At 40.8% G+C, this 18,430-nt stretch overlaps 1 protein-coding gene across 3 annotated transcripts in view; it reads left to right on the top strand.

Annotated features, from left to right (window-relative positions):
* The window catches only part of exoc2 (exocyst complex component 2), a 224,901-nt gene that overhangs the window by 154,963 nt on the left and 51,508 nt on the right, over positions 1-18,430 (top strand). For all 3 annotated transcript variants that reach the window (XM_078427408.1, XM_078427419.1, XM_078427412.1), the window contains 8 exons: positions 564-632; positions 752-909; positions 5,519-5,640; positions 7,080-7,141; positions 8,457-8,537; positions 11,163-11,222; positions 17,336-17,397; positions 18,241-18,316. In XM_078427408.1, the coding sequence (XP_078283534.1) occupies positions 564-632; positions 752-909; positions 5,519-5,640; positions 7,080-7,141; positions 8,457-8,537; positions 11,163-11,222; positions 17,336-17,397; positions 18,241-18,316 (690 nt within the window). The remainder of the gene's footprint in view (positions 1-563; positions 633-751; positions 910-5,518; positions 5,641-7,079; positions 7,142-8,456; positions 8,538-11,162; positions 11,223-17,335; positions 17,398-18,240; positions 18,317-18,430) is intronic.

The raw sequence follows: 18,430 nt of genomic DNA, 5'->3' as shown, positions 1-18,430 counted from the left end.
TTCCGGTTTCAAGGTTTCAAGGTCAGTTTATTGTCACATGTACCAATTAAGGTACAGTGAAATTTGAGTTTCCTCCCATATTCCAAAGGCGTGCAGGTTTTTAGGTTAATTGGCTTTTAGAAATTGTCCTTAATGTGTAGGATAGAACTAGTGTATGGGGGATCGTTGGTCAGTGTGGACACGGTGGACTATAGGGCTTGTTACCATGCTGCATCTCTAAACTCAACTATCTCTAAACTGAACGCATAATGTTTATGCAATGATAAGGTCATAAGGAATAGGAGTAGAATTCGGCCATTCGACCCATCAAGTCTACTCCACCATTCAATCATGGCTGATCTATCTCTCCCCCTTAACCCCATTCTCCTGCCTTTTCCCCATAACCTCTGGCACCTGCACTAATCAAGAATCATTTGCAAGGACATAAGATTTGTCAGACTTGTCTTGTGCCTCATTTGAATATTCTGGAAGGCGCTTCCATTTTAATGTAGTTGATTTTTTCGTATTTGCATTGTTTAATTCCGATTAGCATCTTAATTCTACCTTTTATTTTGTAACCAAAGACAGGGGAAAAATCAGAACAAGTTGAGAAATTGAAGAAAAATGCCAGATCCCGACAAAATGACTTCAAGGTATAAAAATATTTGTTTTTAAATGCTTTTATCATTTTTATTGAGTCTAAGGGAAATATATTTTTTTGTAATATGTTGTCATGTTTGCAGAAGTGATACATTGAGTTTTTTTTAAATAGAAAATGATTCAAGAGGTAATAAATTCACTTATGAAGCTCATCCGAGGAGCTCTTCTTCCATCCAGCCTAGTTGAGGCGGAGCTGAAACAATATGGCGGATGGGAAACAAAAAATGAACTTTCCGGCCAGTGGCTAACCCATATTATTCAAACTATGAGGTAGGTTAGATCTGAAAATGGATCGTTCTGCTGTCTGTTGAAATTAATTGTTTTCTTGTAAAGAAAAACTTTTAAATATTGGTAAATTCAGAAATTTTGTGAAAGTAAAAGTCCATTTACCATTCTCTCTTCCCCATTACAATTCTGAAAGTTTGCACTGCATAATTTTCAGTCCATTCTAAATCATAGCTAGAAGTGGATGATGTTAAAGGTTCCGCATCACAACATCATAGCCGGGGGAAGCAGCCGGAGCCTGGGCCTGGACATGACTGGGTAACCTGAGCCTGAGGTGGGCCAAGAGGAAAGGCGGTAGCAGCAGCAGCGGTGGTGAGGCCGGGCGTTGGTGGAGGCTGAGTCCTGGGCCTGGTGCTGGGCCTGCCCTCAGCTCCCCGCCCCCCCCTTCTATCCCCGGCTGGCTCAGCGCCTTCCCCACACCACCGAGAGTTCAGGAGCTCAGCAACAGAGGGAGAGCCACTGCCGTCTACCACTGAACATCCCCACATCGGGACGGCTCCACCAATGGCGGCCGCCCGGGCCGGGAGGCGGGTTGCTACGGCAACCGCGGATTGCTCCTGGGAGGGGAGGGAGGGAAGGGGGGGGGGAGTGTGGGGGAGGGGGAAGTGGGGGAGGAGAGGGTGCTGCACCAATGAAGGTTTGGGCCCAACAGGTCCACTTGGTCTAGTATCTCTCTAAACCTTTCCTACGCAGAGTGTGCAAACAGTATGTTGCACACTATTTCTGGACCATTTTACTGATGGGAAATGTGATTTGGGGAGGGTACCCAACGCTTGAGCGTAAAAAGTCTGTCCCACCTATCCCAATAACTCAACCCTTCCAGACCAGATAAAATCTTTCTAAATCGGTCTGGAAAATCTTTCCAGTTTAATGACATAGTTCGTGTAGCAGCCCATCAGAACTGTACACAGTTTTCCAAATAGGACCTTACGAATGTCATGCAGTTGCAGTGGTTACAGACTGCTAATCTGAAAAACAATCCTTTACGACCACCATCTGAATCTAGCCACTGAGCCAATTTTGTATCCAATTGACTCATCCTGGATCCCACATATATTACCTTCCAGACCGACCATGCAGGACCTTGTTAAAGTCTATCACCTTACCCGTGCCAATTCTCTGTCACCTCTTCAAAAAAACTCCATCAAATTTGCGAGAAATAATTACATTCACATAACACAAAATGCTGGAGTAACTCAGCAGGTCAGGCAGCATCTCAGGAGAGAACGTCACCCTTTCCTTCTCTCCTGAGATGCTGCCTGACCTGCTGAGTCGAGACCCTTCTTCAGACTCTTCTCCAGACCAGTCTGAAGAAGGGTCTCGACCCGAAACGTCACCCATTCCTTCTCTCCTGAGATGCTGCCTGACCTGCTGAGTTACTCCAGCATTTTGTGATACCTTCGATTTGTACTAGCATCTGCAGTTATTTTCCTACACATACACATACCAAGTTATACCAACTTTTAAATCAGACTTGCCACCCTTTGAGTTGCATTTGTTAATAAACTGCAGTCAGAAAATGATAAGAATGCGCCTGAGACTCAGGTTCGATCCTGACTACGGGTGCTGCACTGTAAGGAGTTTGTACGTTCTCCCCGTGACCTGCGTGGGTTTTCTCCGAGATCTTCGGTTTCCTCCCACACTCCAAAGACGTACAGGTATGTAGGTTAATTGGCTGGGTAAATGTAAAAATTGTCCCTAGTGGGTGTAGGATAGTGTTAATGTACGGGGATCACTGGGCGGCACGGACATGGAGGGCCGAAAAGGCCTGTTTCCGGCTGTATATATATGATATGATAAGACTTTTCATATGCAATCACAACTTTCTATTCTTTTGTATAAGAGAGCAAACCACATTAATATTTTTAGATTTTCTTCCAGGGTCAATAATAGTATGTCTTTTGTAAGGCTGAATGCGACTACCATTGACAGATTCAGTTTTGTAATTTCAAGAGTATTCTTGATTTTGATCCCCACAGCCATCCCATTCATTTTTATGTTCCTTCAGTGTTATTACTATAAGGAGACGATTCGTAGAACTTTGACGTTCCCTTTGACCTCGGTTTTACAAGGATTCCTTGTGGCCACAATGGGGCAAATACTACTTTGATACCAAGGGCAGTCACCTGCAGTTCACCTCTAGAATTAACCTTTCTGATCTCTGCTTGGACTAAGTTTGCGATGTGGTCTGGAGTGGTCAGAATGAAAATCGCTAATCAGGTTATTTCTGAGTAAATGTTAGCGCTGTTTATGTCACCATCTGTCGGTTTAGTAATATATTATTCTGGATGTTGATCTTGATCAAACCCATGAGCATTGAGTCCCACAAAGCATTTAATAAGCATGAACTAATTGGTACAGCAGTACTGCTTAAAAAAAATATTATGCAACAGCCAAAATTAATTTAATGAAATGCTGCAGAATACATAGATACATAGACAATAGGTGTAGGCCCTTTGAGCCAACACCGCCATTCAATGTGATCATGGCTGATCATCCACAACCAGTACCCCGTTCCTGCCTTCTCCCCATACCCCTTGATTCTGCCGACCCATAGAGCACTATCTAACTCTCTTTTGAATGCATCCAGTGAATCTGCCTCCACTGCCTTGTGAGGCAGAGAATTCCACAAATTCCCAAAACTCGGGGTGAAATTTTTTTTTCTCATCTCAGTTCTAAATGGCCTCCCCCTTATTCTTAAACTGTGGCCCCTGGTTCTGGACTCCTCCAACATCGGGAACATGTTTCTTATATCTAGCGTGTCCAATCCCTTAATAATTGTATATGTTTCTATAGGATCCCCTTGCATCCTTCTAAATTCCAGTGAATACAAGCCCAGTCACTCCATTCTTTCATCATATGACTGTCCCTCCATCCCGGGAATTAACCTTGTGAACCTACGCTGCACTCCCTCAATAGCAAGAATGTCCTTCCTCAAATTAGGAATGTAGAGGTGACACTTTAACGAGACTACTGAGTGTACTTTAGTAGGCGTGAGTGAAATGTACTCACCTCCTACTCATGCCATTCAAGTTGTTCTTTATGAATTCTACTGTTATCACTGATTATGCTTTATTTCGCCACATTAGCACATAATATTAATATGTTTACCATGAAGGTATGTTCACAAATTGAATTATTTAATTCTCTACTGCTGAATTTGTGGCCCAATAATTTTAATTTTGACAGCACCAGGTATACCTAAAATGAAGGCTCCAATATGGTGAAGTTAATCCACAGTACAGAACTGAAGCGTTATAAAGTATGCGGTTGGCAGAACAAAATGAATATACAGCACACAAAGATAAGATCAAAACTCTACACTCTAGCTGCATGTAATCATGAATGGCAGTAGATAATTAAACAGCTAATGGGAGGGACAGAAGCGGCGGGCCCAGATTTTGAAGCAAATACAAGGCTGAGTCATTTGCAACTATTTTCAACAGAAGTATTTGGTAGATGATTCATCTCAGCTTCCTTCCATATTGATCCACACCTTCAAAGAGGGCATTTTTCAGGATATTCAGTTCACTCCATATGTCACACATACACTGTAGCTACAAATACAGTAAGGGTCAAGTCTCCTGACACCCAAATTCTTTCTGCCATGTACAATGCTAAAATCAGGGAATGGCAGAATGCCTTCAGTTGTTTGGACAAATACAGCTAGAGAGGACAATGTATAATCTGCCAGACAGTCCTGCCTTCCTCTCCTCCAGCTTTATTTTCTTCCTCCCCTCCCCCACCCCTCTCTCTCCACAATTGTGGACATCAGACTTTATCTATGGAATTGATGCGCTACAATGCTGAGTACTATATTCTGCACTCTGTACCTTGCAATTGAGTTTGATGTATTTGTATTTACATGGCATATCCAATCTGTTTTGGATAGCTTGCAAAACAAAGCTTTTCACTGTACCTTGGTACACGGGACAATAATAAATCTAAACCTAAACCTAGCATCCATTTTTTGTTTAGATTGGTCGAGTAAAATACTGGTTATGTTCTTGGAATTAAATTGAAGAAAAGTTGTAATTTTGAGAATTAACATTTGTTTCAGATCATTGTAGAATAGAATTAAGAAAATTGAGTTTTTTGAAAACATTGAGATATTTTCATTTAAAAGAGAGGAATTAGATTCAAAAGTAACTTGCATAAGGGAAATGAATTCTATCTTAAAAAAGGAAAAATGATCAAGGCTGTGAGAGAAGGAGCAAGTGAATGGAGCTGATTGGGTAATCGGAGATTTTCAGAGTTAACAGCATTAGTTAGCTGAATGAATTTTTCATTTGCTATCTGATTTTATAATGCCATTGTAGTTATCGATTTGCTGAATGATCTCCATTTTAATCATGGCTCGAAATACCACATTTTCCAGCTTGCTAAAATGAGCATCGAACATCTTTCCAGCTCTCATCCCCAGTTCTTTCCTTCCTCATAAAAGCTAAAGTCTACACATGCTGTGATTCACTTTTTCCTATTGGGCTCCATTTATGCTGATTCCTTCCTTATCAATCTGCTTTGATTGAGAAAAAAATAATTGGTTAACTGGTTGAAAGTCTGTCTAATACTTTTTCTTTTGATTGAATAACAGGCTCAATTACGAATCTTTGACAGCGCTAGAAATACCAAATGATCTTTTGCAAACATTTCAAGAACTAATCTTAGATTTGAGAGTGCATTGTCTGATGGTTACATTGCAGCAGACTGCTGATGGTAAGCTCAAAGAATGCTTTTTTAATTCCCACGTGGTATTGTACCCACCCCTTACCTTGAGTAAATCCTTGACCAGTAATGGTGTCTCAGAGATAGATTCTGGGTAAATCTAAATCTTATTTATGCGGGTGGTGTTTCCATCTACGGTTACAGTTTCAACTAAAATATATTAGAAACCGCATAAAGTGTATTCTACTGCACTGTAGCGAAAGATTAGCCAATGTTCAGAATGATTATATATATATATGGTTAACAGTTAATAGGACATGTTCATTGATTATAAACGACATTTTAGTTTAAACCAAGGGGCAGCACAGTGGCGTAGCTTGTAGAGTGCTGCCCTCACTATGCCAGAGACCTGGGTTCAATCCTAATCTCCAGTACTAACTGTGTGCAGTTTTCACATTCTCCCTGTGACCGTGATTTCATGGTTTCTTCTGGTTACTCCGGTTTCCATCCACATCCCAAATACACGTAGATTGGTAGGTTAATTGGCTGCTGTAAATTGCCCCTTATGTATAAGTGGGTGGTAGAATCTGGGGGTAATTGATGGCAGCATAGAGAGAATAAAATTGGGTTAGATTAGTGTAGGATTAGTGTAAATGGGGGGTTGGTGATCAGCGTGAACCTGGTGGGCCGAAGTTCCTGCTTCCGTACTATATCTCTCTAAAACATGATAAAAATTTGAACTATCTAATAATTCAACTACTTAATGTATTTTCCTCCAAAAAGTGTTCAAATAATTGGTTGTATCACAAAATGTTGGAGTAACTCAGCGGGTCAGGCAGCATCTCAAGAGAGAAGGAATGGGTGACGTTTTAGGTCGAGACCCTTCTTCAGACTGATTGGTTTATTATGGCTTACAGCCCAATGTATAACATTGAATTAAATTGTTTTTTATGTGGTTGACATGACATTTGTTATGCAGCTGATCGTCACGTTTTGTTTGCTATTGATATTATGTGGAAACATAGAATATTCCAAGTACATTGGAATGTTCTGATCATAGAAGTTGTTATTCAGAAAGAAAAGCTGTGGAATCCATATTATCTGAAGTAGTCACCCCAAAGTGTCTATGGGGACAGTAGAGGAATTGCCCTTGAATGACAAAGCTGTTTTGACAAAGATTTGCTGATTCCTCTTCTTTCCAAAGAGTAAATTGATATTTTTCCAGAGTGCTAATGAAAGTTTGCTTAAATCTCAGGGGAAGGCAACCAATGTGTTCAAAATATGGCGAATGAGTCACTTAAAGAATGACTGTCAATAAACTAAAACATAAACATCCCTTTAACATGTGAAATATTACTGAAATTATATATTCTCAAATTTCACAAATAAGATGCAATATGAATGATTTTTCTGTTTCAAGGAAAATGTCTGGTCTTTAAAGCATGATGCGCTCTTTTATTGATGTCTAAACTAATCTGTTTCTTATTTAGATGTTAAAAGGCTTGCAGAGAAAGAAGATTGGGTTGTTGACAATGAAGGAATTACTTCTTTGGTTAGTAGAAATTGATTATTTTAAGTCTATTGGAAGATAAAGCAAGCATAATAAACTTTTTTGATGAAGAAAACTATAAATGTGTCAGAGAAATGTGCATATATGCTTTTATATGTGTGATGACAAGAGTTCAGGGTATGCATGTTTCCGTTAGAGTTAAGGGCAAGGCAGGTGGGAGTAAGGAAACGGATGATGAAAAATTGACGCTCTGGTCAGGATAAAGGGTGAGGCAGCTAGAATCAACTGTATCCCTGGAGGAATTTTGGGAACTGAGGAGCAAAAGGGGGCAGCATATAGCTGTGGCAGATAATATTAAGAAATCCAAAGAGATTTTATGTATATATTAAGGAAAGGAGGTTAACTGGCGAGAGAGTAGTGCCTCTCAAAAACCAAAGCAGTCAGCTCACCTCTGTTTTGACCAATGAGAAAGACATGAAGCTTGGGGAACTTGGGACAGTTAATGGTGATGTCTTGAGGACAGTCCGTCGTACGGTCAAGGAGGTGCTGGGCGTTCTGTGGGGGAGTCCAGAACCAGGGGTCACAGTTTAAGAATAAGGAGTAGGCCATTTAAGACTGAGATGAGGAAAAACATTTTCAGTCAGAGAGTTGTGAATCTGTGAAATTCTCTGCCTCAGGAGGCAGTGGTGGCCAATTCACTGGATGTATTCAAGAGAGAGTTAGATATAGCTCTGAGGACTAACGGATCAAGGGATATGGGGAGAAAGCAGGAAAGGGTACTGATTCTGGATGATCAGCCATGATCATATTGACTGGCGATGCTGGCTCGAAGGGCTGAATGGCCTACTCCAGCACCAATTTTCTATGTTCTCTAGTCTGTAACATACTGCAGTTCTCAGTTTTAGCCACTGTGGTGAATGATAGAATCCATATTTCAGTAACAACGAATACCAGAAAATGAAAACAGTAGTTTTACATTTTCATGTGGCATTTGTTTTCAATTTCATAATTTTAGATATGTTTCATGCAGTTAATTTTAATTGATGTAAAAATAGTGGATGTTTAACTAACTTCAAGATTTTTCTTCAGAAGTCTGCCAGTTTGTAGGAAAATTTTAATACTACGTTTCCAATTATTTAAAAAAGATGTTGGACATGCATTGCAAATTTGAAATGGAGCATACTTTAATCTTACTCTGGAGACGCAGCATATTTGCATAGGTTTTCCCAAAGATGTATAAAGTTGTTAGTATTTATAATAAGAGAATGTGATATCTGAATTATTAATAATTGCCTCTTTTACATAAAAACATGCGAATGTTTACATAATGAAAAAGTGATGCATTTTTCTTTTCCAGCCTGCTCAGTTTGAACACCAAGTTGTACAAACCCTCCAAGCTCTCAAAGAAACCATAAATTGCAAAGCTGGGGAAACCAGTGTAAGTGTTACATTTCTGCATAATACTTGAGCTTTGGCAAGCAATTTCCCCTTGATCAGTGGGGAATAATAAGGTGGAAGCATATCTGCAGATGTCTTGAAGAATTTCTTGCGATTCTGTTTTTATTTTCATTCTATCTTTGTATGTTATATCAAGCCATGCATTGTTCTCCAACTGAAAGAATGGCTTAATTTGATCCGAAACTCGATCAGCCGATTTAAAATCAAGAACAACACTTTAAGGGGAATAAGTCCATATACGCTTTCTCTGTGGTGACTATTTTTTGTTCACGTAGTGATGTAAAAAAACAAGCTTTTACCATCTTTAAAGAAAGTACAAATTCTGAATGAACTTGAAGTAAAAAATGTTTTAACTAATTGAACGTTGGCCTGTCAAATCTTCAAGGAATCTAGGCATAACGTGACTCAACAAAATAATAAGGATGAATCATTTTGACATTGGGAACACCAGAAGGAGTAGATAGATTAGTAGAGGTGCATGTGAACCTCTTTCCCACCTGGAAGGATTGCTGAGGTCCCTGGATGGAGGTGCGGCAGGAAGTGTAGGGACAGGTGTTGCACCTCCTGCAGTTGCAGGGGGATGGTTAAAGATATAACAAATAATAGCAGAAATATGCCATTTGGACACGTGGCTGGTCTGCTACTCAATTAGATCAATGCTGCTTTCCTGCACCAACCCCATATCACTTGATTTTGTTGATGTCTGAAATAAAAGTTTGGATACTGTCTTGAATATACTCAACAATTCAGACTCCATGGTTCTTGGGATGTAGAATTATAAAGATTCAGTGCCCTCTGGGTATTTTCTGTTCCCATTCTAGTCCTGAATGACTGACTCCTTAGTTTGAAACTGACCCATGGTTTGTGACACCGCAGTCAAAGGAAATATCATCTCTGGATTTACCTTCTTAAGCCCCTTCGTTATTTTCTGTTTCCATGAGAGCAATTCTCATTCTTCAAAATTCAAGTGACTATATGCCTAGTCATTTTAATCTCTCTTTATGCAACAAACCCTACCTTCTTAATAATCAATCTAAGAGATTGAGAGAGACAGCATGGCAACAGGCCCTTTGGCCGATCAAGTCCGCACTTTCCATCAACCACATGCATTTACACAAATCCTACATTAATCCCATTCTCTATCTAATTCATCCAACATTCTCATCAACTATCGCTTACCTACACACTAGGGGCAATTTATAGAAGGGAATTAACCAACCAAGCTACACATCTTTTGGGATGTGGGAGTAAATCAGAGCACCCAGCAGAAAACCCATGCGGTCACAGGGAAAGCGAGAGCACAACATGCAAACTCCACACATCTAATTTGTGACTCTGATACTGTGAGGCATCAGCTCTACCAGCTGCGCCATTATACTACCACATTTCCAGGGACATCAGATATGTACCCAGTGGTCCAAATTTAGTCTCTTCAAGTTTCTGTATAATTTGAGCAAAATGTCTATACTTGTCTTCAAAACCTCTTGGTTAATGGATAGCCTTGGTTGAAGGTGAACTAGTTTTATTACATGAAAGATAAAAGGTTAATATGCTTTACTTTCCGAATTGCTTGTTGAACCTGGATATTAGCTTTTGGTGGTATGTGTACCAAGACATCTATGAGCACCAAGTCTTTTCAATTTCTCAACTATCAAAACATGTTTGGCCTTCCAGTTTTATCCAGCCAAGTGTATCACATATTTGCAAATTATATTGCCTCTGCTATGCCCATTCAATTAGCTACGTTATGTCACGGCCTGCTGTGAGTGCAAATGTGTTGGTTGATGCATAGTGAGAATGGAGTGACGTATGCACAGAAGGGACCAGAAATAATGTTGTTTGGGAGTGATTATTGTTATAACTGATCTAATATTTGAAGAGAAATCAGTTTGGACTGAATGCTAGCTGTTGGAGAGGAATAACTGATATTGTACACTGGGAGGCAGAGATGGTTGTTCTTCAGGATTGCCACACAAATATGATTGTCATTAACTTGCACACTTCCCCTTATGGCATTATTACTGACTGTGCTTCATTGCTGGACTTCTCATGAAGACATTTTATTATTTCCTTATTCTAATTTTGTATGGGTTTTTTGGAAGTTTTTTTTGTCTTTTACTTAACCCCATGTGAATAACCCAACCTTAAATTTACTGTGACTTAAATTTTATTTCTATGAAATTTTTGAGCCTTTTGCTTTGTAGCCTGTTTGGTCACAAAGTCAAAAGTGATAGAAGTAGAATTACACCATTCGGCCCATCAAGTCTACTCCGCCATTCAAACATGCCTCGGCCTCCTAACCCCATTCTCCTGCCTTCTCCCCATAACCTCTGATACCAGTACTAATCAAAAATCTATCTATCTCTGCCTTGAAAATATCCACTGACAGCCTCCATAGCCTTCTGTGGCAAAGAATTCCACAGATTCACCACCCTCTGACTAAAGAATTTTCTCTTATCTCCTTCCTAAAAGAACATCCTTTATTTCTGAGGCTATGATCTCTAGTCCCAGACTCCCACTAGTGGAAACATCCTCTTCACATCCACTCCATCCAAGCATTTCACTATTGTATTATTTCACAATGGCAATAATTTGTTTATTTCAGATTTTTCAGCATGAGAGGAACCAACGGCATGTACATGAACTTTCCATTAAAATTATGAAGGTGAGTAATCAAAAGATGATTGTGTTTTCTTGTGTAGCATTTGTTGCGCCTTTATTTTTATTCTACGCAGACTAGTATAGCACAGGAATGGGTCCTTTGGCCCCCAAGGTCTGTGCCGAACATGATGCCACCACTAACTCATACCTGCCTGCATATACTCCATAGTCCTATATTCCCTACATGTCCATATACCTATCCTAAAGTCTCCCACTATCATCTATTTCCATCACCATGCTCGTTAGCTCACTCCAGGTGCTCATTACCCACTGGGTAATAAAAACTTGTCCCGCACATCTCCTTTAAGCTTTTCTACTCTCATCTTAAAGCTAGGCCAATTATTATTTGATATTTTTTCTCCTGACAAAAAGTTTCTGACAGTCTACCTAATCAATGCCTCTCATGAGTTTATATACTTCTATTAGGTTCTGACGTTCCAGAGAAAACAATTCAAGTCTGTAATTAAAATATAGAACAGTACACCACAGTGTACAATGTTTGTGCCGAACATGATGCCAACTAATACCCTCTAATCTCGGCATCATTCTGGTAAACCTCTTCTGCACCCTTTCCAGAGCCTCAACATCCTATATGTAATGGGTCGACCAGAACGGTACACAATACTCCAAATGCAGCCGAACCAAAGTCTTACAAAGTAGCATCATGATTTCCTGACACTTCTGCTCAATGCCCTGACCAACGAAGGCAAGCATACCATATGCTTTATTTACTCTCTCTAGTTGTGTTGCCACTTTTAGGGACCACCTACATTTACTGCTTTCATTATGGGTCTCTTGGGTTTAATGAACTGGACAAATTTTATAGAAAATTTCGACGCAGTGTAAAATATTTTGTGGCAAAATATATTTATTGATTTCTAAGTGCAAATAGGTTTCTGTGAATAGGATAGAAATCGGACTTATTTGGGTAGATAAGTACTGTATTTGGCGAGGAAGACAAGGTGCAGCCAAAAGCACCACAAAGTAGATAGCCCAAGACTTGCATCAGACTGTAAGTAGCGTTTATGTGAAACGGCAGGTTAAGCCAAAAAAGCAGGTGACTACTGCTCATATTTTTTAATTTATTCAAAAGTTAGAGAAGGTGATGTTGCTGGTTCGGATATACAAATGCCTTTAGCTCTGGGAATTTGGCAGACTCAATTCCCAGTTTAGCACCGAGGCACTTACAGGGAAATCACCCATGAAAGATCACTCCTAAAAGGTAGCAGAATCTTGGGTGTACCTGTCCTTGGGAGTGGGGGGGTGGGGGGAGGGTAAGGGGTAGGGGAATTAGGGAGTCATAGAGTGTTACAGTGTGGAAACAGGCCCTTCGGCCCAACTCGCGCATACTGGCCAACAATGTCCCAGCTACCCTAGTCCCACTTGCCTGCGCTTGGTCCATAACCCTCCAAACCTGTCCTATCCATGTACCTGTCCAAATTGTTTCTTAGACGATGGGGTAGCCCCAGCCCCAACTACCTCCTCTGGCAGTTTGTTCCATACACCCACCAAGCTCTGTGTTACCCCTCGGATTCCTATTAAATATTTTCCCATTCCCCTTAAATCTATGTCCTCTGGTCCTCGATTCTCCTACTCTGGGTGAAAAGCTCTGCATCTACCCAATCTATTCCCCTCATGATTTTGTAAACCGCTATAAGATCTCCCCTCATCCTCCTAAACTCCATGGAATAGAGACCCAGCCTACTCAACCTCTCCCTATAGCTCACACCTTCTAGTCCTGGCAATATCCTCGTAACTCTTTTCTGAACCCTTCAAGCTTGACAATATCTTTCCAATAACATGGTGCCCAGAACTGAACACAATATTCTAAATGCAGTCTCATCAACGTATTTTACTATCTGCGGTCAACCAGGGTAGGGTCATAGAGTCAACCAGGGCTCCCACAATTTCCTCTCTAGTGTCCTCGGATATATCTGATCAGGCCCCGGAGATTTGTCTATCTTCAAACACGACAGTACCTTCAGTACTTCCGTAAACGGTAACCCTGACTGCTCTCATGACACTTCCAGTGACTGCTCCAATTTCCTCCGTCCTACTGTCTTTCTCCTCGGTAAATACAGAGGAGAAATACTCATTTAGGAACTTGCCCATCTCTTGTGGCTCCACACCGAGGTGACTGCTTTTATTCCTGAGAGGTCCCACTCTCTCTCTAGTTACCCTTTTCCCCCTTATGTATTTATAAAATAGGGAGGGGGGCAGGGTGGAGAATTGATTTGAAATGAGGGGAGAATTAAACAAATAGGGAAATGGTAGATAATAATAATAATAATAATACATTTTATTTATATAGCGCTTTTCATATACTCAAAGACGCTTTACAGAGATTTTGAGAACATAGGGAAATTAATAAATAGATAAATAAGTAAATAAATAAATGAACAGAGAAAGGAGACAGTAGGTGAGGTGACCTTCAGTGGTTGAAGGCAGTACTGAACAGGTGAGACTTCAGCGATGTTTTGAATGTGGTGAGTGTGGGGGAGTCTCTAACGGTTTGGGGTAGTGAGTTCCATAGGGTGGGAGCAGCGATGGAGAAAGCCCTGTCCCCCCAGGATCTGAGTTTAGTCCGGATGTGGGGGGATAGGAGATTGGCAGCGGCAGAGCGGAGGGTGCAGGTGGGAGTGTGCCTGTGGAGGAGGTCGGTCAGGTAGGATGGGGCCAGGTTATGGAGGGCTTTGTAAGTTATGAGGAGGATTTTGTACTGGATTCTCTGGGGGATGGGGAGCCAGTGGAGTTTATAAAGGACGGGGGTGATATGGTCACGGATCGAGGTGTGTGTGAGTAGACGGGCAGCGGAGTTTTGAATGTATTGAAGTTTATTGATGATTTTTGAGGGTGCGCCATAGAGGAGGCTGTTGCAGTAGTCCAGACGGGAGGTGATGAAGGCGTGGATGAGGGTTTCTGCAGCTGTGGAGGAGAGGGATGGACGGAGACGGGCAATGTTTTTGAGGTGGAAGAAGGCTGTCTTTGTGATGTGTTTGATGTGTTTGTCGAAGGAGAGGGTTTGATCAAGGATGATTCCAAGATTCCGGATGTGAGGTGAGGTGGATACTGGGAGACCATCAATGTTGAGGATGAAGTTTTGGGTGGATTTGGTGAGCATTTTTGGACCAATGATGATGATTTCAGATTTGTTGCAATTGAGTTAGAGGAAGTTTGATTGAAGCCAAGATTTTATTTCAGTAATGCAGTTTGTCAGTGTAGAGTGTGTGGTGGAGGAGATTGACTTGGTGGAGATGAGGAGCTGGATATCATCGGCGAAGCAGTGGAAGTTGAGACCATGACGGCGGATTAATTGACCAAGGGGGAACAGGTAGATGAGAGCTTGGCAGTTGTAATGGACTTGGTAGGTAGCAGGGTTTGTTTCTATGCTGGATGACTCCATTCTGCAAAACCAGTTAAACACAATCAACCTAGGCCTGCACTTCAACCTCCAGCACCAAGACCACGAGGGGACCTATGCAAGGATTTTGTTTGTGGACTTTAGCTCTGCATTTAACACCATTGTGCCAGAGCTACTACACTCCAAACTCTCCCAGTTGACTGTGCCTGAACCCCTCTGTCAGGAAGCAGCATGTGAAGCTGGGAAAGCACATCTCGGACCCACAGACCCTCAGCATAGGAGCACCGCAAGGCTGCATACTCTCCCCTCTCCTTTACTCTCTCTACACCAATGACTGCACCTCCACAGACTCCTCTGTCAAGCTTCTCAAGTTTGCGGATGACACGACCCTGATTGGACTGAGCCAGGATGGGGAGGAATCAGCCCACAGACAGGAAGTGACACAGCTGACGTCCTGGTGCTTTCGTAACAACCTGTAGCTCAATGCTCTTAAGACAGTGGAACTGATTGTAGACTTTAGGAGAGCTCCCCCTCCCCTCCCCCCACTCACCATCAACAACACCACAGTCACATCTGTGGAGTCATTTTCAGTTCCTTGGAACCATCATCTCCAAGGACCTTAAATGAGGGGCCACCATCGACTTCGCAGTGAAAAAGCAGTATTTCCTGCGGCAGCTGAGAAAACAAATCTGCCACAGGCAATGATGGTCCAATTCTATACTGGCATCGTAGAGTCTGTCCTCGCCTTCTCCATCATGGTCTGGTTTGGCTCAGCCACCAAGCACGACATCCGGAGGCTGCAACGAATCGTTCGATCAGCTGAGAAGGTTGTTGGCTGCAATCTTCCCCCCATTGACGAACTCGGCAAGGGCCAGGAAGTGAGCGGGCAAGATCATCTCTGACCCCTCTCACCCTGGCCACAACTCTTTGAAGCACTTCCCTCTGGAAGGCATCTCTGGACTGTCAAAGCAGCCACAGCCAGACATAAAAGCAGCTTTTTTTCCGCGAGTAGTAGCTCTACTCCATAACCAATAGTTTGTAGTCTCTTTTTGCTCTGGTTTATTTCACTTACATGTTTAAACTGTAATGTTGTATTCTTAATGTTTTAATGTTTTATGCTTTATTTGTAATTGTTTACTGTATGTTCGTGTTGTTACTTGCGAGCGGAGCACCAAGGCACATTCCTTGTCTTGTATGTGTACATACTTGGCCAATAAATGTATTCATTCATTCATTCAAAACTTATTCATAAGGTGACAGACAAATATATATGTAATGACAATTGTTGATGTTAGAGATGGAACTCATAAGTAAATATGAGTATCTTTGTCGTTGTAAACATCTTTTGCATAGAAAACGCGAACATCTACAGTGCCCTCCATAATGTTTGGGACAAAGACCCATCATTTATTTATTTGCTTCTGTACTCCACAATTTGAGATTTGTAATAGAAAAAATCACATGTGGTTAAAGTGCACTTTGTCAGATTTTAATAAAGGCAATTTTTATACATTTTGGTTTCACCATGTCGAAATTACACCAGTGTTGATATATAGTCCGCCCCCCCCCCCCCCCCCCCCCCCAATTTCAGGGCACCATAATGTTTGGAACACAGCAATGTCATGTAAATGAAGATAAGTGAGCCAGTACCTTCAGCAGTCATACATGCCCAGGCCATAACATCCCCACCATCGTGTTTCACAAATGAGGTATACTTTGGATCTTGGGCAGTTCCATCCCTCCTCCATACTTTGGTCTTGCCATCACTCTGATATCAGTTAATCTTCGTCTCCTCTGTCCACAAGACCTTTTTCCAGGACTGTGGTTGCACTTTTAAGTACTTCTTGGCAAACTGTAACCTGGCCATCCTATTTTTGCGTCTAGCCAGTGGTTTGAATCTTGCATTGTAGCCTCTGTATTTCTGTTCATGAAGTCTTCTGCAGACAGTGGTCATTGACAAATCCACACCTGACTCCTGAAGAGTGTTTCTGATCTGTCGAACAGGTGTTTGGGGATTTTTATTACAGAGAGAATTCTTCTGTCATCAGCTGTGGAGGTCTTCCTTGGCCTGCCAGTCCCTTTGCGATTCGTAAGCTCACCAGTGCTCTCTTTCTTCTTAATGATGTTCCAAACAGTTGATTTTGGTAAGCCTAAGGTTTGGCTGATGTCTCTAACAGTTGTATTCTTGTTTCTCAGTCTCATATTGGCTTCTTTGACTTTCATTGGCACAACTTTGGTCCTCATGTTGATAAACAGCCATAAAAGTTTCCAAAGGTGATGGAAAGACTGGGGAAAGACTAGGTGCTGAGAGCTCTCTTATACCTGCATTAAGGAGGCAATTAAACACACCTGAGCAATTACAAACACCCGTGAAGCCATATGTTCCAAACATTATGGTGCCCTGAAATGGGGGGACTATGTATAAACACTGTTGTAATTTCTACATGGTGAAACCAAAATGTATAAAAATGGCCTTTATTAAAATCTGACAATGTGCACTTTAACCACATGTGATTTTTTTCCTATTACAAATCTCAAATTGTGGAGTACAGAGGCAAATATATAAATGATGGGTCTTTGACCCAAACATTATGGAGGGCACTGTATATTTATTTTTTTCACAAAAATGAAATGACGGCCGCAAGCTGTAAAATACAAATTGTGTAGATAAGATTGCCCAGTTAGACCATATGTTGCTTGCAAATGATTTGTAGCATTTTTCTATAATGTCTATCCTTATTACTTTTCGTTGTTAGGTTTTTATTTATTCCTTGGAGTGCTTGAGTACAAAAACTGAAGGGGATCCAGAAAGTATACAGTGAGTGTTCTTATATTTTGGTGAAGATAATAATGATCAAGTTATCTAATGCTTGAGAAAATATTCACTGTAGTAGTTTAAACTTAAATCAACCGTTTTGCTTTTTGCCTATTTATTAGAACTATAGCATATTATTCTCCACAGAAAAAAAAAATAGTATTGACTTCTTTAGCACTAGATTCCTTTCTTTTAAACTGAAAGTTGGGAACTACATCTAATTTGGCAGTCTATGTTTCTACATTGGGAACTTGCTTTTCTCCAAGAGGTTATTTGTGGGATGTTAAACCAAAGTCTAATTATCCTCTCTCGTGACATTATTTTGAAGAAAAACAGTTCTTCACCACACGAGTGGCTAAAGAAAGCAGATATCGTCATGTGCTGCTAAAGAGAATAGATCTATATTCTGTGGAGTTTTTAAAAATGTAGAGTGATTTTATTGAACTGTTAATTCTGAGGGGGCATGACAGGGTAGATGTCAGGACGTTTACACTATAGGTGTGTGAACCTGAATGAGCGCACATAGCTACAACATTATGGGGCGGTCATTTAAAACTGAGATGCCTGGGAGAGTGGTGAATCTCTAGAATTCTTCACCCCAGTAGGTTGTGGAAGCGAGATGATTAGAAATATTTAAAGTAGACATAGATAAATGTTTGCAATTGTGTGTCAAACAGTAATTGTTCTGTACCTGTACAGCAAATAAGTTTGGCTAATGATAGTGGAGTAGATTTTTTTTAAATGGATAACAATGGTTACTGTTTTTTTCCTTGACTATTTATTCATATATCTGGGCAAAATTAACCAGTTTATTATAAGAACATTAATGTTTTCCTCTCTTTCTAGTCTCACTAGCCTCCCATTAGATATTTTATCTCCAGACTTGCTTGGAAACTTACACGAAAACTTCATTCCTAGCCCAGTAAGTACTGCTGCAGTTCATTATTTGTAAAAATGTGCATAATTGTTATTAATTTCCTTCTTTATCTTATTTAAAAAAATTCTACACAGAGTTTCAGTTCAAATTTTTTTTTTC

This window comes from Rhinoraja longicauda, chromosome 2 (assembly GCF_053455715.1).
Source record: "Rhinoraja longicauda isolate Sanriku21f chromosome 2, sRhiLon1.1, whole genome shotgun sequence".
In the NCBI taxonomy this organism is placed as follows: Eukaryota; Metazoa; Chordata; class Chondrichthyes; order Rajiformes; family Arhynchobatidae; genus Rhinoraja; species Rhinoraja longicauda.
Note: the sequence above shows the minus strand (reverse complement) of the source record. Positions and strands in the feature narration are given on the sequence as shown.